At 39.3% G+C, this 27,415-nt stretch overlaps 1 protein-coding gene across 2 annotated transcripts in view; it reads left to right on the forward strand.

The window, feature by feature from the left end:
• The window catches only part of col28a2a (collagen, type XXVIII, alpha 2a), a 98,934-nt gene that overhangs the window by 62,710 nt on the left and 8,809 nt on the right, over nt 1-27,415 (forward strand). For both annotated transcript variants that reach the window (XM_048535338.2, XM_048535337.2), the window contains exons 20-31: nt 1,013-1,081; nt 1,339-1,410; nt 2,029-2,097; nt 3,768-3,836; nt 12,776-12,844; nt 14,566-14,634; nt 16,418-16,486; nt 17,135-17,203; nt 17,363-17,431; nt 21,007-21,087; nt 23,056-23,091; nt 26,236-26,272. In XM_048535338.2, coding sequence (XP_048391295.2) covers nt 1,013-1,081; nt 1,339-1,410; nt 2,029-2,097; nt 3,768-3,836; nt 12,776-12,844; nt 14,566-14,634; nt 16,418-16,486; nt 17,135-17,203; nt 17,363-17,431; nt 21,007-21,087; nt 23,056-23,091; nt 26,236-26,272 — 778 coding nt within the window. The remainder of the gene's footprint in view (nt 1-1,012; nt 1,082-1,338; nt 1,411-2,028; nt 2,098-3,767; nt 3,837-12,775; nt 12,845-14,565; nt 14,635-16,417; nt 16,487-17,134; nt 17,204-17,362; nt 17,432-21,006; nt 21,088-23,055; nt 23,092-26,235; nt 26,273-27,415) is intronic.

Genomic DNA, 27,415 nt, shown 5'->3' on the forward strand with positions numbered 1-27,415 from the left:
TCCAGATATTCTTATCAAACAATGCCTTAACTAGGAAAGCAATCCTCGATCATCAAGTTGAAATACCATTTATTGCAACATCTTAGTCAATCTGATAGTTTAAGACAACCCCAGGTTTATTTAATGACTCCCAAAGTCTTATTTTCGTACTTGTCCATGTCTAAGATGAGCCTTTTCCAGCTGTGACATACTTTTGTTACGTGAGTAGTCAACTCAATATTTTAACTCTCAAATGTGTTTTAAAATGATAGACTCCCTACAGTGTGGAAACGGGCCCTTTGGCCCAACAAGTCCACACCGACTCTCAAAACATCCCACCCCAATCCATCCCCTACCCTTTCCGATAACCTACCGAACTTCCACATCCTTGAACACTATGCGCAATTTAGCATGGCCAATCCACCTAACCTGTACATCTTTGGACTGTGGGAGCAAACCGGAGCACCCAGAGGAAACCCACACAGACACAGCGAGAATGTGCAAACTCCATACAGACAGCTGCCCAAGGTTGGAATCAAACCAGGGTCCTGACAGTAAGGCAGCAGTGCTAACCACTGAGCCATGTGTTTTATTCACTGGTACATTATTACTAGGGCAGGACATACCCCTGAGAAAGGGGCAGAAGTCTCACTTTAAAGCAATTAACTTAACTTCCAGCATTAAATGATTGTCACAAGGCCAATCATCGGGATGATGCTTGACCCATGGATCAGGCATGTGCTTTGTATTGTCCAGTTCAATGAGCCTGAGAAACAGATACGTGCAGATAAAAATAATACTTTCATTTCCTATACTAACATTCTTATTATAGCATCTCCAGCTTTACATGTAAACACTGATGTTTTGGTTGTCATTTGTATGATCAGGCCAACTTAGTTAATTTTTGCATTTTCTGCTTACAGAAAATCCTACAGAATCCTAAACAAGCAGCTGCGCTCTCTGTATAGCAAGTGATTTAAAAATTATTACAGGAAGCGCTAAACATTCAGACTTTCCTTTTGTTGCATCCTAGGGTGAACCAGGAGCGCCAGGTCCACGAGGGGCTGAAGGTGCTGCGGGCATTGGAATTCAAGGAGAGAAGGTAAAATCCCTTAAATCTGAAACAAACAGGACACCGCATTTGTACTGAGATATGGCCTAAGTTATTATAAGTTGCCACTTATACAATGATGCAGCAAAATGGCACTACCCCAGTCCATCAGTTTTAGAACTCCTAAAAACTGGAGATCAACTGCATTAGATTATACCAAGAAGTTGAAGATAAACATTTCTTTGTGGTTCAGTAGTACAAAAAGGAAACTGCTCTTTCTCAAAAATGTGTCCCTTCATTTTCTGTAGGGTGATATAGGTCAGAGGGGACTACAAGGTTTGGTTGGTCCACCTGGAGTAGCAGGACCAATGGGACCAAAGGTAAACTCTTTACTAAATCATAATGCTTCGCAGCACTGGTAAATTTCATCAAGTTCTGCCGTCTGGTAATTTCATGTTTTTGTTTACCATCTTCAAACCTTTCATTCTGGGATAAAACAACAGTGTTGAATTTCATTCATACAATCAATGGCTGTTACTGTAACCAATGTTCCACGTGCTTCACAAGCTGGAAACAAATATAAAGCCAAATACTAACTGATATGAGAAGAGAGAACTTAGCATAGGTAATAGATGGCTTGATTGAAAAGACAATTTGAAAAAGAAATGGAGATGTGGAAGTGTTTGGGAAGGATGTGTCAAAGTAGAGAAAGACAATAAGAACATTGCTATTTATATTGTGATAAGACTGGGTGAGACACGACAGTCTTTTGTCAGAAATAGTATGTGCACAATGGAGTAAGGGGTTAGAAAATATTATGGAGCATGTTAGGGAAGAGTGTAGAAGTAAACATAATTGTCATTAGCAATCACATTCCTGTGGTGGAGAATGTCATGATTGTCAATCGCCAACACACTGCAATGATTACTGATTCAGAATTTTACTCACATTTTCCATCAGATTGTTAATAATCTGTTTTGTTTTAATTCACATTGCAGGGTGAACCTGGTGTTCTGGGGCGCCCAGGAATGCCAGGCCTTCCAGGACGTGGCATTATGGGACTTAAGGTAGAAATAAACATGTAACATGATTCTGGTAGTCTTAAAATTCTTCATTGCAAAATAAGAGTTGAACAATACAAAATATGACCTCAGTGTATCCCCCTCCCGCAAAAAAAATCAGTTGTTTTCTAACACTACATTAGTCGGCTTTAAAGTTCTGTGTATCATACATGGAAGAATTGGTCTTGTGGCACAGTGGGGGATGCCTTTGACTCAGCATCGGGAGCTCAGGATTTGAGTTCTCTCCGTGAGCTTAATGGCAAAGGATGGTGCATTCATAATGTAGCCAAACAAGTTGGGTATCAGTGTGGAAATTTTTGTAACATATATCAATGGCAGGTGGTAAGAGCGGGAGAGATTCCTGGTCAACCATGTGAGAAAAAGAAATTGGAATTTTTACCGTCACGATTCCAAATTCCAGACTACAGCACGCAGATATCAGTGCGACTGCCGGAATGATCTTTATACACCGTTATCATGAGGTAAAATTCTGAACTAAATGCCACAACAGGGAACAGACAAAATAGTTTTAACATTAACTTATGTAATTTCTGACATCAGTGTGATTAATGATTCACAAATACAGATATTTCTCCTATAACACAATAGTTGCATTCCTGTATGATCTTTCACTACAGAAAATTGCTATAAAAAATTGCCTGGGAGGGAAAACACTATAGAAAATTGTTACACTGTATAGTAGGAAGTTCACATTATCCATACAGCATCCACTATTCATCAATTGTGTTACAGCCAATTTTCGTTAACAAAACACGCATTATAGCAGAAAAAGCTGTATTCTGCAAATTGAACATTATAGCAATTTTGAATTGTTTAATAATGTGGTTTCATCTATTCAACATTATTTACATTTATTTGAATACACAAATTGAGATGTCCATTTCAGTTAACATTTTAAACTGAGTTCCTCCTTGAAAAAATACTACATCCCCACCTACTCATGGGAATCTCTTGCCCAAGACTACCAAACTGGAGAAGACGCATTTGTGAAAGTGCCAACCTTCTTGGGCATCTTTGACAAACTCAAATGGAAGTCAGACACAAACTGTGAAAAAGGTGTATTAAAACCAGAGCATCCCATCCATCTGCGTTTTCAAACATTGCCTACCCGGTCTGTGGCAGTTTGTGCAATTCCAGCTGTGGACTGTTTAGTCACCTACAACTCTGGATTGGATGAAAGTCACCCTTGGTCTTGAGGATCTGCATTAGAAGAAGGCATTTGTTTGAATGTAAAAATTAAGAATTCTATTTTAACAACTCACTAAATTGAATTCCAAGCAACAAACAAAATATTTAAACTATTGCAAATATTTAAAATAGTATGAGCATAAAATCAAAACAAAAACAAATTAATTAGTTTTATCATCAGTTGATCAGATTTTGCGTGAAGTATAACATAATGGGTCTACAAACTGAAATTGGGCATTTTGTAACATTTAGACGAGAGTTACTTTATCAGTTATTTTTTGTCCAAAGTACACATTAAGGTGCCAAATCACATGGATGCCTCCTGTTCTTATCTAAATGGATCAATTGGTCTTGCAAAAAAAGTCCTGGAAACAGTTTATCATATTTCCATTAGCTTGACACAAAATACAGCAGAATGTGCACTTTATATTAAATTAATAGATTGTTCTTAAATCTATTTTTTATAGGGTGATCCAGGTCCCCCTGGCCCTGTTGGCCCTGTGGGTGAAACTGGAGTTGGAATTCTTGGCCCAAAGGTGAGAGTTACTTTATATTTTTTCAAAAATGAGAAAAAAATTCTCATGGTTTTTTGGTGTCAGTGGAAAAGTGACATTACTTCAGTGAACTATCAATTCATGTATGGTCATTTTCACTGAAACTAGGAATGTACACATGATTAAATAACATGATGGATCTTTACGTTTTCACTTGGAATTGTTTGTTCAAGAACATTAGTTAATTTTATACTGATATGGGTGGATTTTTCATTGAAATTCATTGAATCCCTACAGTGTGGAAACAGGGCCTTCAGCCTAACAAGTCCACACCAGACCTCAGAGCATCCTACCCAGACCCATCCCCCTGTAACCCACCTAATCCACACGTCCCTGAATACTGCAGGCAATTTAGCATGGCCAGTCCACCTATCCTTCATATCTTGGGATTGTGGGAGAAAAGCAGAACACCAGGAGGAAACCCACACGGACGTGGGGACAATACGCAAACTGCACAGAGACAGTCACCCGAGGGTGGAATCAAACCCGAGTTCCTGGTGCTGTGAGGCAGCAGTGCTAACCACTGAGCCACCTGCCAATTTACAAAAGTTCCAAAGGCAAGAGTGAGTATATGGAGTTAGAGCATAGATCAGAGACAAGCCAACTCATTGGAAGAACAGGCTATTGGGGCTGAATGTATTGTACTCCTTTGGATAGAGGCAGGCAATGAAAATCCACAGGTTTTGCACACCAGAGGTAATGGTTCCATTGAACAATCCTCTTCATGGCCTTTTTATATTAAGTCAATGGTCCAGCACTGCATTGGGCAGAAACACAATTCCAAACAAGAATCATATCGGACTTGAAGCATTTAATGGTTTCTCTGTCCACAGCTGCTTCCAGACCTGTTGAGTTTCTCCAGCAATTTCTGTTTTTAATTTAGATCAGCATCATCCACAGTATTTTTTTAATACTATGGCAACCTGGAATTTCTGGTTGAGTCAAAGCAGCTATAGGTTTTTCCATTCCCTTCTGCTGTGGAAATGAGAGGAGAAGTGAGACAAATTGTAGAGCTGGATGAATACAGCAGGCCAAGCAGCATCAGAGGAGCAGGAAAGTCGACGTTTCGGGCCTAGACCCTTCTTCAGTTGACTCTGAGACAAATTGTGAGTGTTTTGCACGCTCAGTGTCAAAAAATGACATTGTGACAGCATTGGTTTTCAAAACTTTCCACAAATAAGAGCATCAATCATGCAATTAGAGCTGGGGTGAAAAGTACTCCAAGCTGTGTCACAGTTTAGATGTCACTGAGATGAGAAAAGTCAGGCTGCAGAAATTTTGAAGGTGTTGAAGACACCTGAATTAATGCTATTTATAAATGGTATGTGCTTGACATCAGAACTTGGAGACAGAGGAAAACTATTGATCATATAGTGTAACACTGATACTTCTAGCTCAATGCCGACACTTTGGACAACTGGAAAATGATCTCACATGAGATGGGGAAGTTCTGAGGAAGGGTCACCGGACCCGAAACGTTAACTCTGTTTTCTCCTCCACAGATGCTGCCAGACCTGCTGAGCTTTTCCAGCAACTTTGTTTTTGTTCCTCTTTAGAGATGGGATTGACTTCGACTTAAGAAATCTGCTGAGAGACAAGAAATGTGTTCTGAAGAAAGCTATGGACATAATCATTGGCTAGAGTCTATTAATAGGAGAACAGATGAGGCTTTGCATCATACTGTGAGACAGTCCAGGCTTAACATTAACAACATGTTGGAAAAAAGGAAAAAATATTTGCAGAAAAGTAAACAGAAGGTCTAGACAAATGGGCAAGGTATAAATATGGTGGAGACACCATGCAAAAAGAAACAAAGCTTTCCCAATGTAGGGAATGCACTCCTTTAATTTGAAGAAGCTGAATCAATTTACTCACGAACAGCTTTGCTTTGGAAAGAAAGAAGATCTGGAGTTTCAGATAGTAGGCATTAAGCAAAATCAATTCATTCTGACTGAAGAACATCTAGAGCTTGGACTAGTAACCCTGAGCAGGTCAGGAGATATTTGCAGCATTTCTCAAGTCAATAAGCCATTGCAAGTTGAACAGAACCCAAAGAATTACAAAGATACCACCTCTAAGTGGATGAGAGTGTGAGAGCAACCCAGCATCTGCTGAAGAGTGCTCCAGAGACCCTTACGTCCACCCTGAAAGACAAGACATGGTCAGAGAAGAAGGGAGTAATCAAAAAAGTGATGACTTCTATAGACTGGATCAGTAGTATAATAGCAGTGAAAGAACCTGGAAAACTGAAAGAGTGGATAGATGCAAATGATCTCAAGCTTTAAAGAGATCTCACTACCCCACTGATCACTGAATAAATTATGTTAAACCTCTAACGAATGAAAGCAGCAGTTTTCTAAATACACTTTTGATGACATTTAGGAGATATAGATACAGCATCTTAATGCTTTTTAGCATTTTCACTGCTTCAGAAGTGTATCAATGGAAACAGTACAAGACAAACAATGATCTTCCTGAAGTGGAAGATATTGTGGATGATCTGCTTGTCCGTGTCAATGGAGACATAATGGAAGAAACTACTGCAGACCACAATCAGAATCGAGTGCAACTCCTAGAGACAGCTTGCCAGATGAACCTGAAGCTAAGCAAGAAAAGATGCAGTTGCAGTACATAGGTCATGTATTGACAGCAGAAAAATTTCACCTGGATGTTGACAAGTTGAAAGTTGTAGCAGAAGTGCAATTATCAACAGATGGGAAAGCAACTTTGTTGGATTTAAGAACTATCTAGCAAAGTTCATGCATAATTTGTTACCAGTGTGTGAACCTCTATGTAAGATCATTGCAAAGGATGTGCAGTGGAAGTGGGACCAACAAAAAGCAGCTTTCTCTAGAATTGAAAAACTAGTGATGACAGCTCCAGTGCTGAAGTACTGTGATGTTGATGGTGAAAAGATCTTGCTGTATAATGCAAGAAATACAGGACTTGGACAAATTTTTCATACGGCAAGGATAATCAGTTACATTTATATCCATGGTGTTAATGTGAACTAAATGACACTACGCTCAGATTTGAGGGAGAGTGTGTGGCTGTTGTGATCGGAGACAATGGGAACTGCAGATGCTGGAGAATCCAAGATAACAAAGTGTGAAGCTGGATGAACACAGCAGGCCAAGCAGCATCTCAAGAGCACAAAACCTCCTGAGATGCTGCTTGGCCTGCTGTGTTCATCCACCTTCACACTTTGTTATCCATGTGTGGCTGTTGTCTTTGTTGTAAGCATTTTAATCAGCACCTGGTTGGAAGAGACTAAGTGACAGTGGAGCCCAAACACAAGCCACTTCAAAATATCTTCCTCAAACTGCCTCTATCTGCTGTAAAGTGTCTGTGAGGAATTTTACTTTACTTGTTGAGATATCATCTGGGTGTGACAAACAGGCAAGGGAAACAGATGTACATTTTTGATGCTATCATGGGCAGCACTCCTACTGAAGAAAGCTAAGGATCCTAAGACAGTTTGTGAAATCTTCCATATTCAATGAGAAGCAACACATCAACATATTCTGGAATTCATCAACCCAGTGCAGAATCTGAAAGGCAGGTATCTTGCTCAAATCAAACAAAGTACTGAACAAATGTAAATTTCCAAGTGCTGCAGGTAGTAGTGATGAATGAATAATTCTCAATTCACAAGTGAAGAATTCAGCACTGCATAATGGATTGGAAAATTCAACACCAGACACCATCTCCACAATGTCCCAAGTCATAGGGAAAGACTGAGGCAGCAGTGAAAATTTGCTAAATAATCCTAAATAAATCTAGCACAGATTTTATACAAACAATCCGCTGAGTGCAGAAAAATACCTACCAAAGACATGGAAAGCAATCTAGTCCAAAGACGGATGTCACACTGCAACCAATCTACCAGAAGTAGAAAAGCTACTGAAGCCAGAAGTAACAATCGGCATGAATGACAAAATCAAGAGGAACAATAGAAAGTCAAATTTCACTTTAATTATAACTTCAATACTCAGCTCTTGCAGTGACTTGACATTTTTAGCAAAGTGCTAATGTTAAATGCTGTCAACAAGAGCAAGCCCATACGGCAACTTGGGCTGAACGGTTGATACCTTGCTAATAAGTGGTGAATGTGAATAGCCAGATGTATCTACAACCTCAGACATCAATGTACAATTAGGCAAGCTGTGGTTTTGCTGCAGACAGCTGGACATGAAATGTAATCACACCACCTCCATAGAGTACAGAATAACCTCAGTCCCAGAGGTCCACTGTTTCTCAGCAACAGAAATAGATCAGCAACAATGTTAACCAAGATAACAGCACTCACCATAGGAATGACACATCCCAGATAAGATTATGAATGAGCAGTTACCAGAGGAATAGGCAGTAAACAATTGTACAGGTTTCCTAATGGTACACGTGCGCAGTCAAGGCTACGAATCTAATGTATGTATGATGTATGTGTAAAGCCTTTCACAAGCAGAACTGACTGGAGTCAACCCACTTTTTGTTAAAGAATATTGCTGTCTTTTGACCAGGTACTTTTGGTAACTTCTGCCTGCAAATGATGGCATATGCAATTGTTTTTTACTTCCTTTATGTAGAAATGATGTTTAAGGAAATGGAAAGTAGTTAATATACTAGCTGCATTGTTGTAATCATGAGACCTCTGCCTCTGTTCTAATTGCCTTTATGTGCAGTCCATGGCAGCTATTAAACACACATCACTTGAAACATAAACCATTGGCATGTTAAAGCAATGCTTCTGCTGTGTGGACCACTCTGGAGGAGCCCTGCTGTGTTTGTCACAGCAGCAATCAGTAATTTTTTGGAGGTCAGTTTCGTGCTTGAATTATAAAGGCCGGCCCTTGCCACCAGCTGTCCAGGGCTTTGAAAACTGGAGAATGGAAGAAGGATAAGGAAGAAGAGCACAAAAGGAAATGAGGAGCTACCTAAGCCACCGTTTCTAACCAGACTGCCCATGAAGAACTCAAACTGGAATAATGTAAACAACTGCAATCCCAATTCCTCATTTACCAACTGTCCCACACTTTACCTTCCCTCTCACTCATCATCACAACACCTACTAGCCATAACGCAAAAGTAAATGCCAATGGAAAATGTTTATTCCAAATGAAATTTTATAAAGGAATGATTACATGATACACATAAAGATTAATTTACCATTCTTGTACATTCCCTTTAGAGCTTGGCTTTTATTTACCTTTGTCTCTCTTCAGCCTCCTAGTCAAAGCTACTCCAGTGGCTGCAACAAAGCTGCTAGAAGGATGCTAACTTTCAATGGGGGAAACTGCTTTAAAAGATAATATCAAACAACACTGCGCCAAGAATGGCAAATAGTAGGCTGTATCATTTTATCTTGGATGGAATAGTCTGTACTAGGTGCTGACAGATATTGGACGAATGACTAAGGCACTGGAAGCATGGCAGAAAGAATAGAGGAGCTGAATATTATTTAAATGAAGAAAGACTGAAGAAAGGGATTTGAGGGTCCTTGCGCATGAGTCATTAAAAACTTGTGTTCAAGTTCAGCAGGTGATGAGAACAGCAAATGGACTGTTATCCTTTGTTCCACAGGAATGAAGTACAAAAAAAAGAAAGATCTTGCTAAACCTGTACAAGGAGAAATACATTGGCATTGGAGTCAGTCCAGAAATAGTTCACCAGGCTGATTCCAGGTTTGGAGGGATTGAGCAGATCGGGCTGGTACTCATTGGAGTTTAGAAGAATGAGAGAAGACTTTATTAAAGCATAAAAGTTTCTCAGAGACTAAAGAACATGGACTGCAGCAGTTCCAGAAGACAGCTTAGCACCACTTTCTAAAGGGCACTTGGGATGGGCAATAAATGCTGGCCCAACCTGTGACGTTGACATCTCACAAATGAATTGAAAAGAAATCAATGTAGATGTGGAGAGATAGTTTTCCCTTGTGGGAGACTTTAGGACCACAGGGCATAATCTCAGAGTAATGGGACCTCTATTTAAGACAGATGAAGAGAACTATTTTTCTCTGGGAGTAGTAAATCTATGAAATTCCTTACCATAGAGGGCTATCACTTTATAATATTAGTGAACCCAAAAGGGAACAAGCTTGGTGATCTTGCCATTGTACAGACATATAATATTTCTATTAGCTTGGTGTTCTTTTTATGGCATAGATTTTATTGATTTTTCTGCAGCCGCCTAACTTTCTGCAGTGACTATTATAAGATTAGAAAGGGACAAACATGGCTGCCTCACAATGTGACATCTGACATGTGTAGTTCCTTTGCAAATACAGTGGTTGTCTTGGGTTTATTAGCCATGTCCTGGTGTATTATTTGAAGACATTTGTCTCGATGGGATTAAGACAATATGCTCAGTCCTCTCAAAAAGACACATGTCTTGAAATGGTCTCAGGATATGTATATAAACATAGTTTTGTCTGGCATTTGCTATTCTGTCTCTTTATAAATACACAAGTTCAATCATCTGACCTTCAGAAGCCACCTTTGCTGCATATTGCCTACTTTGTAAAGGAAAAGTCAGTTTCAATGAGTCCACATTGGATCTTTTAAAAGTTAAGAATGTGCTATTTCTCTGCAGCGCTATAACACCATGTTCCATGTGTTTGACAAATAATGGTGTCCAGAACAATGTACATTCCTTTAATACACAGGAATAAAAGGATTTTGACTTTGTGGTAGTGTAAAATGGATGTTTGTCAGACAACACAAAACTGTCAATTTTTCATTCCATTGACTTACTATCACTGATTTAACTTTGTCACACGTATTAAAAATCTACCTTAGTTTTTGTTCACTCGTAGGATGTCGGCATCGCTGGCTGGCCAGCATTTGTTTCCCATTCCTTGTTACCCTTGAGAAGGTGGTGGTGAACTGCTACCTTGAAGTGCTGCAGTCACCTGATGTGGGTTGACCCACAATGCCATTAGGGAGGGAATATCAGGAATTTGACCCAGTGACATTGAACAAAAGGCAATATATTTCCAAGTCAGAATGGCGAGTGGCTTGGAGGGGAACTTGCTGCTGATGGTGTTCTCATGTATCTGTTACGCTTGTCCTTATATATGGAAGTGGTTCTGGATTTGGATGGTGGTGTCTAAGGATCATTGGTGAATTTCTGCAGTCCACCTTGTAGGTAGTGCACACTGAGCTATGACTGAGCATCAGTGGTGGAGGGAGTGGATGCTTGTGGATTTGGTGCCAATTAAGCCATTTTTTGGAGCTGCACCCATCCAGGCAAGTAGAGAGTTTTCCATCACAGTCCTGACTTGTGCCTTGTAAATCATGGATAGGCTTCAGGGAATCAGGAGGTGAGCTACTTGCTGTGGTATTCCTAGTCTCTAACCTTGTAGCCTCTCTGTTTATGTGGTGAATCCAGTTAAGCTTCTGGTCAATGGCAATCCCCAGGATGTTGATAGTGAGGGATTCAGTGATGGTAGGATCATTGAGTGTCAAGGAACGATAGTTAGATTCTCTCACGTGTGACACGGATGTTACATGTCGCTTATCAGTCCAAGCCTGGATATTATTCAGATCTTGTTGCATTTGAACGTGGACTGCTTCAGTAGTTGGAGTTGTGAATGGTGCTGAACATTGTGCAATCATCGGAGAACATCCCCATTTCTGACCTCATGATGAAAGGAGTGTCATTGATGAAGCAACTGAAGAAGGTGGGGCCTAGGACACTACGCTGAGGAAGAAGTTGAAGAAAAATCATAAAGTCATAGAGTTTACAGCACAGAAGCAGACCCTTCAGTCCAAATTGTCCATGCCAACCAAGTTTCCCAAACTAAACTGATCCCATTTGCCTGCACTCAGCCTATGTCCCTGTAAACCTTTCCAATTCATGTTCTTGTTAATCTAGTGTGATTTCTGTTGGATTATTTGCAAGAATGATTCTAAAGCCGTATGGTTCAAAGTCTTTTGAGGGGGCCATATTCCAGGTCTCAGAGCTGCAAAGCATATATCGTAAACATCAGATATATTTAACTTAAACTGAGAACAAAATGTTGCACAAGTGCAAAATAAACAAATCTCAGGATAAACTTTAGATTGGAGAAAGTCACTGTACAATACTATGTACATGGATTTCACTCTCGGACAAAAGTGCTTAACTAAGTTTGTGTCCTGAAAAAGAAGCTAGGATAAATATTTAGTTTGAGAATTTTTTTTTCGAAATCAAGATTACAACCTAAAATCTATGTGAGACACAAGCCTAGCAATTGTCTGGAATGGGATTCCAGCTGATGCTAGATACCCTCACTTCTTTCCAGGAGAATCATGAGCTGCAAACAACTTGAAAATGTCTCCACGTAGCTCATTGGCAAAGTGAATTTCAATTTGGTCCACCATGTCACTAACAGCAATAGATCCTGGGAGTTGGATGGCAGTGCTATGGAGGGATGCAGTGATAGGGAAGCGAGGGTAATTTTCACAAAGGGGGTTGAGGGGATTTCATTGGCTGCTTAAAGGACTTCAGCTGGGGCAAGGACAGGAAAGTTGCTTCAAGCTTTGCGATCCCTCTGTAAAATAGTGGATTTGGCAGGAAACAGCAAGGCTACCCAGCTAATTTGACGAGCCTCATTGTTTGCAAACCTACTGGTAGAGACCAGTAAAACTTTGTCTGTTAGATTTGTAAAGACAGTCTGTTTGAAGATCATATTTCTCTGAGTTTTACCTCTGTAAAATGTTTATGTAAGGTTGGTGACCATCCTCAGGAGACTGAATAGAATCCATGCAGGGACAAACTGAATCTGACCTACAGAAACACCTATAAAAAATTTTCTAATTATGCTTGGATCATGGAAGATCACCAGTTTGGAAGATTTGTCAATTTTACAAAAAAATTCTGTGCAACCTATTGCCATGCAATATGTGAAGTAATTTCACTTAGTTATTGACGTTCAATGTTAGGGTGATCGTGGCCTCCCAGGACCACCAGGGCCATTTGGACAAAAAGGAGATGGATACCCAGGAGCACCTGTAAGTATTTGTAAACCTAACATTGCAAACCAAAGTTTTGTTGCATGTGAACCGATGCCATGGTTTATACAATGCCATAATTTAAACATAAATTATGTCAGAATGGCATCCTTACGACAAGTAAGGACTACGCAGACAGAAAAGCATTGGGTGACCACTAGGCAGACTAGTAAATATGGGCAGGCCGTGCGGGAGTCTCCAGTGGCCATTCCCCCTTCAAACAGAGATACCATTTTGGATACTATTTGGAGGAAATGGCATCTCAAGTGAAAGCAACTAGGGCAGTCAAATCAATGATACCAAGATTGGCTCTATTGTGCAGCAGAGAGGGGCAAAGTGTAGGCAAGTGGTAATGACAAGGGACTCTATAGTCAGGAGTGCAGAGAGGCATTTCTGTGGCCACAAGTGAGACTCCAGGACGGTGTGTTGGCTCCCTAGGGCCAGGTCAAGGAACAGCCAGAGGTTGTGGTCCATCTTGCTACTAAGAGCAGAGGCAGGGCGAGAGATGACGTTCTGCAAAGGGAGTACAGTCGGCCACTCAGGCAGTCAGAGTCAGGGTACTTCCCGCATAAGGAATGAGAAACTGAATGCTGGGCTTTCCTTCACACTTCTTCACTCTTACCATTCAAACAAGACTGCTTTTGTCCTGGAATGAGACAGAGGCAACTATTAAGGGAGATGAAAGTGGGTGGCACAGCTGTAACTTTTGGTGCAGTTGGGAAGGTGTCCCGAGCAAGTGAGTTGGCAGCTCAGAATGTGTGCAGGGTTAGTGGCATTGAGGATTGGAGCAAGTGAGGGAAGGTGTTGCAGATAGTCGTGAGAGTGGCAGAGCATGAGCCTTGGCAGGAGGTGGGTGCAGTAGAAGAGATAGAGTGAATGTGAGATGTTGGAGAGAAGATAGTTAGCACTTATGCTGGTGCAATGGAGAGCACCGTTGATACTCTTCCTGCAGTGCTGGGTCTTTCTCCAGAAGGCTGAGACTAGAATGACCCAGCAGGCAACCTTGGACCAGCTGGCATGGTCTGCTGATGTGGCCTCTTCTGCTATCTTGGGAGAAGGAGACTTCATATGTGTGCAGTATCCCAACTCCAGGTCCCTATCCACACAGTGGGGTACCAATTTCCCCCCATCTGCCATCATCCAGGGCAAATAAACGTGTAGGGCAGTTCTCAACTGAAAGTATTTGCCTGGTGCACAACAGTGTTTTAAAGATGGCGCCAGCACTAGGGGGTACTGGTCCACTCCTGGATAACCCTGCTGTGGCTAGTTGTTCTGGCAACCGCAAATGTTAAGATACGGATAGAACTGGATGAAAGGGACACCATTTTGAGTAGTGCAGGTAGTTAGTAGTGAGTTTTGTTAGACACTGTGTCAAAGCATGCCAGGTCTTGCAGCAAAATTCTCTCTCAGAAACCTCGACTCAACTAGCCATAACCATTAGCCAAATAAATTCAGCCCAGAGCTTTGATCTTTTGGGCAATCAAGGGATATGGGATTGGGCGAAACAGTAGAGTTAATGCAGAAGATCAGCAAAGATTGTAGACAGGATCGGGGGCAATGTGATCAACTCCTACTTCTAGTTCTTATTTTACAATGTACTTTGTATACAATCATTTTTCTGGGTATATACAGTGTTGTATGTCCTTAATAAAAGCCCTTCATGAAAACGCAATGGCTATTGGTGGAGAAAACCTGAAGATAATTTATGTTCTAATTAAAAGGGGTTGCCAGGCCTCCCAGGGCCTGCAGGTGAACAGGGGCCTATCGGAATTGGATTCCCAGGGACTAAGGTATGCAAATGTACTTGATAAGTTATATTGAAATTTTTTTTTCAGCATTTTACAGAGATGAAATGTAAGTCTAAGCAGCTACATCTATTTACAGAATCAAAAGTTTACATGTAATTAAAAATATTTACTTTTATTTGCCATTAAAGTTCAAGTTCAAGTGTCCTAGTTCAAGCATGACTAACCAGAGTAAGTAGTTTCAACACAAAAAGCATTTTAATTGAATATCACTATGGGACTTTCATTAACATGTTTCCAGTATTTTGTGTGATATGCCTCTTGCCTCCCTGCAGTTGATGTTAAGGAGAGTGGAAACAAAATCAAAATTACTGGAAAATCTTTTTCCAGATTTTCCAACAATTTCTGATTTTCGCTTCTGATTTCCAGCATCCACAGTTCTTTGATTTTATTTCCAAAAAAAACCAACATGTTTTTATTTCATGAATCTGATCAAATGTCGTAAATTTTGTGCCATGTTAAAGCAATAATGAGAAAACTTCATCAGCTGATTTTAATCCATCTCACCTGGCAGCAAGAGGTCAAAGTGGTAGCTTTAAATCACCTTACTGTCCCAGTTCTGCTGGAATTCCACTGGCCACCAGTTATCTGAAACTGGCACCAGAGGCACATGGAAACTTCAGGATCAGCTTCCAATTCCAACATTGAGACCTTGATTGCATTATAACCCAGATGCAAGCAAGCTAGCCACAAGTGAAGGCAATAAGGTGCAGACAGAGCCTAAACTGACATCACTCACTGGTTCACTTGTGGAGATACTACACTTCCCTCCCCAGCATCTGGTTAGGCCAGTGCACAGAACTGCATTCAAATTGTGTTAGAATTCCATGCAATATACATGCAATTTTATACAATATCTAATGCACATACAATTCTGTATAATATGTGTACAAATCCATACAATATATTTGTAATTCCATACAATGTGCACATACTTAACAGAATTGCACAAATGAAATATACACGTATTTTCATAGGATTTGGATAATATGCAGAACAAAAAAACAGGCAGTTCAACCCAACAGAAGCAAATGACCATTAATACACTGGACTAGAAAGCTAGTGAGTTCCACCTCAGCAAGTCAATTGACCAGTATAAACCCTGAGATTAAAGATCTTCAGAATTTGAGCTATCCATTAACAATCTGGCTCATTCTAATCAAATCCTTCTCAAAGGCAGCTAGGGATAAGCAATAAATGTTGGGTAGCTAGCGATGCCCACATCCCACAAATAAATAAAAAAATCTGCAGTCAATGAATCCCTCTCCAATGGATACCACTCACAACTGTTTCAGGTAAATGGTAAATTTTCTGTTATAGCACTCGGTGGCACTTTACTGGGCGCTTCAAGGAAAGTCACTGGCTCATTATCCAAGACTGGTCTATTGCAGATTTTCTCTAGCTGGCATTTCTGCCACCAGATGCCAATATTAAACTAAAGGGAAACAAAAGCAGACGTTGCTGGAAAACCCAACAGGTCTAACAGTGTCTATGGAGAGGAAGCCCAGTTAACATTTGATGTCGAGTGACACTTCTTCACTAAATGGATTGGCAGGGTCATATGATATGATCTCACCAGAAGGTGTCCTATTTCTGCCTTGTTTAGTTCATTTCTTATACTTCTGATGCACAAACTAACTACATTTACAAATTTTTATCTTTGTTCACATTTCTTTGTAATAACCACCAAGTATATGTGATATTCCTTCTGCTGTATTTTTGTTGAAAAACATAATAATAATTCTTGATGATATATCTTATGTTTTAGGGTGATCCAGGAGCAAGAGGCCCAAGTGGTCTACCTGGACCACCAGGAGAAGGGATTCAAGGTCAAAAGGTACCATCAGTTGTGATTACATTTTATGCTTTCTTTCATCACTAAAATTTCTTACATTATCAGGCCCGCTTTCTAGGATATTACTGCAACATGCCGATGAACTTTTTAGTGGTCTCAAAGCCTGATGATTTAAGTAGTTACACTTAATGCAGAATAAGAAGAGAACCTAAGGTTTTATGCGTCAAGTTTGTGGTCTCCCCATTTGTTTTGCTCTTCCCCTCATTTCACCCTCTTCTCCAATTTGCAACATAGCCTCACTGTGTTGCACTACAAAGCTCATCCAACAAACTCAATTTGGAAAACACGGCATTTAGAGGAGGTTAAAGTATCAAGAAAATAAACACATTACAGGAGAAATTTAGAAATGTCTGAATTATAAATGCTCATACTTATGAACATGATCCCATACAGAGGTATAATTTTAAATATCTGGCATAAAAACAGTTCCCGTGTTTATATTTTTCTGCCTTCTATTCTGACATGCATACAAATGAGCTTGGAAGTGAATTCAAAAACGGAACCTGTTCGCATCTCTAAGATTACCTGCACACAAGTACGATTACAATTAAATGCGTATGAATTAATTTTACACATACTTTGTTTTTCTCGCTTGAAAAATATTAATTGGTCTCTTCTGTTATGATGTAGGGAATATCCGGGAGACCAGGACCACCTGGTCCTCAAGGGCCTCCAGGTGAAGGCATTCAGGGACCTAAGGTATCTATAATAAATGCAGTAAACAAAATTAAATATTTTGTAGAATCTATGATCACAGTAGAGATTGTCATTTATCTTTTAGAGTGGTTTCTTACATTTATCATTGTCGAACATAGAATTGAAACTATTATTACCATTAACATGATCCTTGTCTACCAGGGGGACATTGGTGTTCAAGGTTTGCCAGGGCCTCGTGGACCACCAGGTGAAGGGTTCATGGGACCTAAGGTAAGTAGCCAATTTGTGGGTTTATGTTAAATCTTTATTGACCAACATCCAAATTGACACCTCAATATTGACAGGCAAAGCTGTTTCTTTCCACCACTTCAGTGCCAGTTAGAGATACTGTTGCTGTTAATTACGAGATGATGCAAATCTACCCCACGACAATAGAGTCCAATCTCTCCCAGAGCAAATTTATGAGTGAATGGTAAATGAAGTATCTGTGGGACATATACCAGGCAAAATGTAAGATGTACAGACACCATCTGCATCTTGTAACGTTCCAGGCGGTGGAGAATCTTCAAGAAAGCCATAGGATTCTGCCCCTGTCCCTGCAATTGTGCCAGAAAGAGAAAATGCTGTTGGTCTTTTCAGATGCAATCAAATGAAATTTAAATATGCTCACCCTCTGGCAGTAAGGTGCTGTAGGGTCTGGTGTGGGATCTTACTCCACACCGAGCAGGTTAACATTAAAGCAAAGCTAGGTCATGGTTATCAACCACTGGAACATGATACAAAAAACAGAGGAAAGACTGGTAATGTTAGAGTGATAAAATCTGATGTGACCTCCCTTTCTTACGGCAGTGTTATAAATCATGTAGATTGCCTGGGTATTTTTGAGATGTTTCCTCAATCCAATTGCATTTGGCATCAGCTTGGACATGGCCAATACCTCAGAACTGAGGGTGAAGATCATATGGATCTTTAAAACAGCAAGATGTAGAAATAAGGTGCGGGGCTGGAGTTTCATGGAGGATGCAGGAAGCTGAGTTGTAAAGCTTTACAAGGGCCGTGCCTGTCCATATTTTTGATCTATGGAAGGAGGATGAGATGGATTCAGCACCATTGTCTCTGGAGGCAGACCTGAGGTGAAAATGGAGGTATGGGAGCAATAGTATCTAATTCAGTAAATAGGTTGTTAAATATCTAGGAGTTAAAAGTAAGAAGCAAACCGGTGTTGAGAACTAATTAGTTAATTGTATTCAAACATATAGAAAGCACAGGTGGTTGAGTTTTATGGTTTGTGATTGGCTGAATTGAAACTCTAACTATAATGTTTGTACCTGGACTTTGTTGAATATCATTTAACTTCTTGTCAACAACAATAAGTACCAACACAGGCTGGTTAAAATTTATTATTTAGTCTGTTAGCCCTGTTGTATTAAAGGTTATTAGGCAGTCTAGCTCTCACCCCTCACAGCTTCTTATGCCTTCCTCACTGACCCATCAACTGCCCATGTCTACTTATATCCCCAAGTCCACTTCATATTTAGTCTGTTATCCTCATTATACTCCCCCAAGCCACTCCACATCCATGATTGCTGCATGTCTCAATATTATCTTACTACATCTATGCCCCCCTCATACTGCCGCATTATCCACATCCCATCATTGTTCCGCCATGTCTCCTCCATTCACCCTCCTATTCCCTATGCTCAGTCATATCCTCCATACCTATACCATTCCCTCCCCAACATTTGGCTACTTACCCAAAATTGGTTATGAGAAAACCGTGAGAGCTATGTGGAGATGAGAAAAAACCCTGTGACAATCCAATAGTGTGCTAACACAAATATATTGAAAAATGTTCATTTGTGACCCCCATTCAAAAATGTGAATCTGCTCAAGTGGTCACTTGGTTTAAAAACAAATGAACACTTATTTTACTAAATAAATAAAAGACATTTAATACTTTTAATAACCTCTTGCATCTGTTAATCAAACAGACTTTTGCTGAATAAGTGTTTATGGACCATTTTAAATTTGTACAAGTATTCTTAATTGTCTTAACAATAATAGCAAATTCGGTAAATCTGAAGATTGGAGTCATCTGAAATTAGATAAACTAGTAGCTTTTTTTTTCTAATTTACACCCAGATGATCTGTCAACTAATGCATTCCAACAACAAGTGTCTGTTCTATTTTACTTATAGTGTAAGCTGCAGACCTTTTATTTAATTTTAAGAGGTTGGGGATTTAAATTACGTTACGTTACTTAAACCCACCTTACATCTAACCATCACAAGCATTTATGCCTCCTCTATAAAATCACAAGTTCCACATTGCTGGTTGAACAACTGGATGTGAAAGCTGGATGTACTCAGCAGTCTAACCAAATGGCCTTGCAGAGTTCAAGTTTCTCGTATATGATTCACAGCTGCCCCTTCTCCTGCAGCAAAAATGGATCTACCAGGAATTATGCATCTAGGCCCAGCCACCATTTATAGAGGTCTCTCCAATCATCCCGACTGGGCAAAAATTTGGCAATGATAGACGTGACGATAAACATTACAAAATTAATTTTGAAAGGTTTTGCTGTAGGTAGCAGGTATGTATAACAAAGTGAAGCAAATTGATTCAAGGCCAATGGGCAGTTTTAAAAAGGAACTGAATCAAACCCTTGTTGAGCAAGGGAAATTAGGTCAGAGAGATGCTTGGATGGATTGATGGATTCTTTTTTCAGAGAAGTTAGAAGACAAAACGTTTTTCTTAAAGTGGACAAACAATAGATGATTAAACAGGAAAGATGACAATGTAGGTAGAATTTAATACTTCTCTGCACAACCCCCACCCCCTCCAGCAAAGATATAGGTGAGGGCCTTCACCCTTCCCACTTCTCACTCTCTTATGACAACTTCCTACCTGGATACTGACCTTTTTTTCTTCATTCATGAGATTGAGTGTCACTGGCTCAGCCAATGTTTATTGCCCATTCTTAAATGCCCCAAAGAAGGTAATGACAAGCTGCTTTCTCAAACTACTGCAGTCCGTGGAGTATACATCCACAGTGCCTTTAGGAAGGGAGTTCCAGGATGTGACCCAGCAACAATGAAGAACTAGTGATTATATTTAAAAGTCAAGATGGTGTGTCTTAGACCAGAACCTACAGGTGGTGGTGTTCCCACGTATCAGCTGCCAATGTTCGTGGTGCTGTTGGAAAGTGTTGTCAAATGAGCTTGGGTGAGTTTTTGCATCTGGTGGATAGCACAGACTAAGCTACTGAGCATTAGTGGTAAAAGAATGAATTTTCAAGTTAGTGGATGGGATCCAGTCAAGTGAGTGGTTTTATCCTGGACTGTAGTGAGCTTCAGTGTTGCGACAGCTTTACTCACTCATCACTCATCCAAGAAAGTGATGAGTATTTCATCAAGCTCCTGACTTGTTCATTGTAGATAGTGGACAAGCATCTGAGGAGACAGGCGGTGAGTTACTTGACATGGAATTCCAAGCCTCTGATCTATTGTTGAGCCACAGTATTTCTGTGGCTAGTCCAGTTCAAGTTCTGGTCAGTGGTAACTCCTAGAATGTTGACAGTGGGGGATTCAGTGATAATAATAGAATTTCCATTGAACCTCAAGGACAGATGACTAGATTCATGTTTATGATAGCCATTGTTTGGCACTTGTGTGGCATAGATATTACGTGCTATTTATCAGCCCAATCCTTGATATTGTCAAGGTTTTGCTGCATATGGACTTATGCTACTTCAATGTCTGAGGCATCGCAAAAGTTGCTGAACATTGTGCAGAATCAAAGGCAGAAGATCTTGAAGTCAACTTTGTCATTTGTTTATCTTGCAGGGTGACCGTGGTCTTTTGGGAGAAAGAGGACAAAAGGGAGGGAAAGGAGATGTGGGTGATTCTGGCTCTCCTGGTTTGCCTGTAAGTGTATAATTGTTCCTGTGTTAATGTGTCATCTTGTTATTTAATTGTAACATTCTATTGAAAAATCATAGCGTCACATTCTCTGCAAATGAACTGCTTCAAATTAAGTAGATATTAACTGATAGTTCCTTTCCATCTCTAACTGCTAACAGTGACTAACTTGTTCCATTTCCTCTCCTGTTTGGACCTAGTAGTCACAGAGTGGTTTCAGAGCACATGGTTGAAGCCTCACTCAAAAAAGGGAATTAAAAAATTCTGGCATATATTTTTGGGCAGAATTTCCTGCCTGGTGTGACATATTTGAGCATTTCTTTTCCCTCACCTGAAGTGGAATAAAAGGAAGCATCAGGTGCAGTAAAGTTCTTAAATAGCATCAGGCTCTGTAGAATTCTTTTGTTGCCATACTTTAAGTATAACATGTTGCTTTGTTTAATGTCTTTTTGGGACAAACATTTTTGGGAGACAATTTTCATTTGCTTCATAAGGTTTATTTTTAAATATCACAGAAGTAGTTAAGTAATTTTGATGTCAGTAATTTGATATCAGGCTGCAAATGACACATTTGCAGAATGTCAGTAGATCAAGAGCCACTAAGGAAAGTGTGTACATGACAATTTGGTTTTCCTATTGCAACTTTCATGGGAAATCGGGAAATCAGGAAACAGGAAAGCATCTAGATGCAAGCTGCAAAGTCCCATGGGAGATATGTGGACAAGACACAATGAGGTAAATTTTCATCTTCACCACATTAATAGCAAACCAACAAAATGGCATCTGCTTCTTCAAAAATCTATCTGATTTTCATTCTGGTTTCTGGGCAATAAAGTCTGGATTATGTCTCACAGATTACCGCACATCCAGTGAAAATGAAAATATTTTAGACTTTGGTATACACATGGCAATAACCATGAAGAATTATGGAGTGCCAGCACTACACTGATGTAATCTAATTCGTCAGTGTTGAGGGAATGTTTACGAGTAAGATGTCAAAATTGATTCTTCTACTAGTTGAAGCAAAGATTAAAGATCGTATAGCATTAATGAGAAAAAACTTTCTGTGCCTTGCAAACATTTTTCACTCAATCAAATCAAGGTTAACTGGTTATTCTGTTCTGATTTTTGAGATGTTATTATATGTTCAAGTCTTCTTGTGATTTGGTCATTACTTCTGTTAAACATTGTGAAGTGCTTTGATATATATGCATACAAAAGCCTTTCTTTGAAGATCCACAGAATCCACGCAATTTTACACCACCCAGCCAAACAGAAACAGAATGTGCGGGGGTTAAAATCTTCTGAGTGTGCTTGCTACAGTATTCCTGCCTAGCGACATTTAGATAGTCAGGCTAATGGCAGCAGAAGGGCTCACCTGACAGATGGCAGAGGTGTTATCATCTTTTTACAAGATGAGGTCAGACGATGCAATTTAGACACCAATATAATTTTAACTGCTAACTACAACAGTGATACCAAGCTGAAACCACTTATGAACATGTGAACGTGCAGGTGAGGCCCACTGGTGTCTTCATTTGGTTGGGAGATGTCGGAATATTCCTCCAAGCCTCAAACGGAAACCATCGATCTGCTTTTCCCTCCCTTGATTATGATAAACTTTGGCCCCTGAACCCCTCATCTGTTCCCTTGTGCTAGAGACCATTCCCTCCAGTTCCCACTGATGTTCTCTAGCCATGTGAAATCCTGCTCCTGTCCACCAATCGCTTTGTCATACCTGCAAAAGTCTGCACTGTTACAGAGTGGTGAGGCAAATCATCTCACTCTGATTTCTTTATTCCAGATCCATTAACTCACTTCATGCAATGACCATTCTCTGAATTAAAATTATCTTCAATGATTTGCCAGTATTTAGTTACAAATGTATTGATGGGTAATGTATTAAAAGTACTTTTTTTCTAGAATTATTTCTTTTTATTCTAATTACTTTTACAATGATTTCTGATTGCTTAGGGTAGACCTGGAGCAAAGGGTGATCCTGGATTAACAGTGAGTAACAATTTACACTTAATAATGCATCTATCAAAGGCATTCTACAATGTGTCATGTATTATATGCTAAAAGAGACAATGCCACTGTGAATACAAAATTGATTAAGGCGCAGAAATCAGAGATTTTTAATGAAAATATATTTCTCATAATTGAAGGAAGGTGTGTTTTTCATGGGTTTGAGTTCGTTCCACCACATGTTTAGATGTATATTAATGGCTTAATGGCCTGGACTTGGACTTCGGAATACAGTTTCAAAGGTTAAGGACAACACAAAATTCTGAAATATAGTTAAGTGTGGATGATAATAAGAGACTTCAAGTGGACCCAAATGGATATGTGAAATGGGAGAATGAAGAGATGAATTTTGAAAGGAAGAATGAGGAGAGGTAATATTAACAAAATGATACAATTTTAAAGTGAATGCATGCATGCAAATCTTTTGAAGGTCACACTAAAAACGGAGAGGTCTGTTAAAAAGTGTATGCGATTCTAGGCCTTATTAGTGGCAGCTTTGCGTTTTAAAAAAAAAAGCAAGGAAAATATGCTCAGCTAAAGCATTGCTTTCAATCGAAAGGTAGATTGTCATGGCTTAGAGTGCAGAAGAGATTTACGAGAACATGGAGATCCTACTTCCCTTATAGCAGAGAAGGTTAAGAGGAGATTTGATGGAAATGTTTAAAATCTTGAATGATTTTGTTAGAATAAATATGAAAAAAGTTACTTCCAATGGTGGAAGAGTTCGTCAACAGATTGAAAATGACTGACAGAAAGTTGGGGGGAGCGGTGCTTGAGAACATATTCTTTTACACTGTGAGTTCTTATGACCAGGAACACAAAAGCGATCCAGTAATATCCTCATAGTAAATCAGATTATTACTGGAAGAGAAAATATTGCAGAGCTATGGTACAGGTGGTTGTCAGTTGGACAATTTGGAAGGTCCAACCAGAGACTGACCAATCCTGGTGGGCATATAGCTATTTTGTATTTTTCTGTGACAAAGTGCTACATCTATTGATGTAAATTAATCGCCATTTCCAGGAATAGTGAATTACAAATACATTTGTAACTTGTGAGGAAGCTGTGAGCCCCAAAAATCTGCAGACAACAATCCAAGCAGCTATCAGGGACCGCATCCAGTGGTATTCTCCTTCACTGTATTCACTGACATTTCAGCAGTTAGTAGTAGGGCTCCTACTTCCTATGGCCACAAAAAGGATCCAGATGACCCATGCATTCAGAAAATCCTGAAAACAGCTCCCTTTTGAGGCTGGCAGGGGCTACTCCAAGTCAATATAAGGAGTCCAAAACCAAATGTTTTTAATACAATATTTCAGGAGTTTAGGCTGTTTACCTTATAATAGGGCTGGTTGGAAAACTCTACGAATGGTGTAACCAGATCGTTGAAGCAGGAAGGCTGACGTTTCGGGCCTAGACCCTTCTTCAGCAGCGCTCTTCAGAAATTTCTGAAGAAGGGTCTAGGCCCGAAACGTCAGCTTTCCTGCTCCTCTGATGCTGCTTGACCTGCTGTGTTCATCCAGATCTACACCTTGTTATCTCAGATTATCCAACACCTGCAGTTCCTATTAACTCTAACCAAATCATTGCCATTTTCTAATAGGTGGCACAAGGCACTATTTTAAATGACAGCAGAATCTCAAAGGAAATTCCTTTTTCCTCATAGTAGTTTTGCTATATAACAGTATGCTGGGTAAAATTATTTGTTCAGAACTAGTGCTGTACTTGGATTCTGCATATTCAGTCAACTGAATATCTGTTCTGAATGTTCTGGTCTACTGTTAAGCAGCTGGACCACTAACCCACAGGTTTCAAATTCAAATCTAATCACAGCAAGTTATGAAATTATTTATTTGTGGGGTAATATTAGAAATACTGAATTGTTTGTAAATTCTGACACTTTGTTAATGTACCTCACCGAAGGTAACCTACCACCTTTAAGTGACTATGATATGATTCATATTGAATACATTGAAGGACAATTAATAATGCTTCTTTTGCTACTTTTACCCCCAGAACAGTGCACAAGAAATGATATTTGAAAACAAATTAGTTTAAATTGAGAATGCATGATTTTCATTATTGCCTTGGTCAGACTTCATTTTACACTTTCTGAGCAGTTTTAGTATTTATATATGGTCAATATGTGTGTCATTTGCATTCATATTTTTTCTCAATCTCCCCGGCAGCAAACTGAGTAAACAATTGGTAAGATAAGTCCAGATATAAATTAGTTGAGCTGCTTTATTTCACAGCAAATGAACATAAAACACAATTCAGATTCAATTAAGATTAACTTGGTTCATCATCAGTTCGTAGCATAATTGCATTTACATAATAACAAAAATAACAATTGCACTCTTTCCCCTATCGCAGGATGTGTTTGACTTCAAGTTCATTTTTACCTAGACCGCTGCAATCCATCTTTGTTACAGTCTTTGTTTGACATGACTGCCTTTGTCACCTTTACTGTGTCTGAGACAGAGATAATGGGAACTGCAGATGCTGGAGAATTCCAAGATAACAAAATGTGAGGCTGGATGAACACAGCAGGCCAAGCAGCATCTCAGGAGCACAAAAGCTGACGTTTCGGGCCTAGACCCTTCAGGGGTCCCTGCCAAAATGATCAAAAGAAAATCATTGAACATGACAATGACATCACATATTCATGTTTTCATCTATTTTAGATGACTTGCCTATCAAATGGAGAAATGCTGGAATGACAAGTTAAATCACTTTCTGCTTCCCATAATTGTAATGAGCATTATGTATTCGCAAGTGAGGTCCAGCATTAACCAGCTGATCAAAATACACTCTGCTCTGCCTCCATTTTCTAGCTAAACAATGACATGTATTGCATAAAATATCAATCCCTCCTGTATCCCACCTCTATATGTAACATTACAAATGTGTAGACATATGGAAAATATTCAGTTCCCAGCATTTTCTTTCTCCATTTTCATGATCACAATTCATGAACAAATTCACAAACTGCACTTCTTAAAATAAATTATTCCAGTACAGGCTTATGAGTATTTTTGTGTCTTGTTTCTTATTGGTACAGAGGTTTTATTGTAACAATTAATTAATTATTTTCATATTTGATTTCTAAAAAATATAATTAGAGAGAGGACATCATCAGAATGATAAAGGAAATCTGTGGTAAGTTATCTGTCATCTTTTGGTCTATTTCTTTTTATGTTTTCATGGTACCATCTATTCTGAGCAGTTATAATTGGTAAGACCAATGATGGTGATTATCACTTTAGAAAAGAAAAAAATAAGATTTTCTTCTAGATATTATTCAAACTCATGGGTAGAATCATTTTTTAAATCATTTTTTGTGCCTGGGAATGAAAGGAAAATTACGTGCAACCAATTCATTGGAGTTCTTTGAAGGACTAACATGCATAATGGATAAAGGGGAGCCTGCAGATGTACAGTACTTGGATTTCCAGAAAGCATTTTTTAAGAAGTCACCTTTGATGTAGTTATTGCTGAAAATAAAATCTCATAGTATTGAGGATAACATATTAACATCGATAGAAGACTGGCTAGCTGACACACAGAAAATAAACAGAACGCATAAATTGATCTTTGTCTGACTGGCTGGGTGTGACAAGTAGAGTTCTACAGTCATCTGCACTGGATCCACACATTTTGCAATTTACATCGCTTATAAGGATGAGGCAGCAAAGACATGATCGCTAACTTCACCGACAATACAAAGATAGGCAGGAAAGCATGTTGTGTAGTGGATATAAGGAGTTTACAAACACATCTAGCTCGGTCAAGTGAGTAGGCAAAAGTCTAGCAGATAGAGTAAACATGGGAAGATATGAATTCGTTCACTTCGCAGTAAGAATGAAAAGCAGATTATTACTTCGATGGAGATTAACTGTAAAATTCGCAAGTGCAGAGGAATTCTGGCATTCAACTGAATGAATCACACAAAGTATTTATGCAGGTATATCACATAATGAAGAAGACTAACATAATGCTTTTTTTATTATGAAAGGGATTGATCATAAAAGTAAGGGTGTTTTGTTTCAGTTATACAGTGAGAGCGCAGCTTGAACACTGTATTCTGTTTTGTTGCATTTTAAGGAAGGAGGTAAATGCATAGAGGCAGTTCAAAGAAGGTTTACTAGATTGATGCCTGGAATGAGTGGGTTCTTTTATAAAGATTGGTTGAACAGGGTGGACCTATTTCCATTGCAATTTGGAAGAGTGAGGGGAGACTTGATTGAAGTGTGGAAGATCCTAGTTGGTTTTGACATGGTGATACTTAAATGATGTTTTTGC

This window comes from Stegostoma tigrinum, chromosome 7 (genome assembly GCF_030684315.1).
Source record: "Stegostoma tigrinum isolate sSteTig4 chromosome 7, sSteTig4.hap1, whole genome shotgun sequence".
Taxonomy (NCBI): domain Eukaryota; kingdom Metazoa; phylum Chordata; class Chondrichthyes; order Orectolobiformes; family Stegostomatidae; genus Stegostoma; species Stegostoma tigrinum.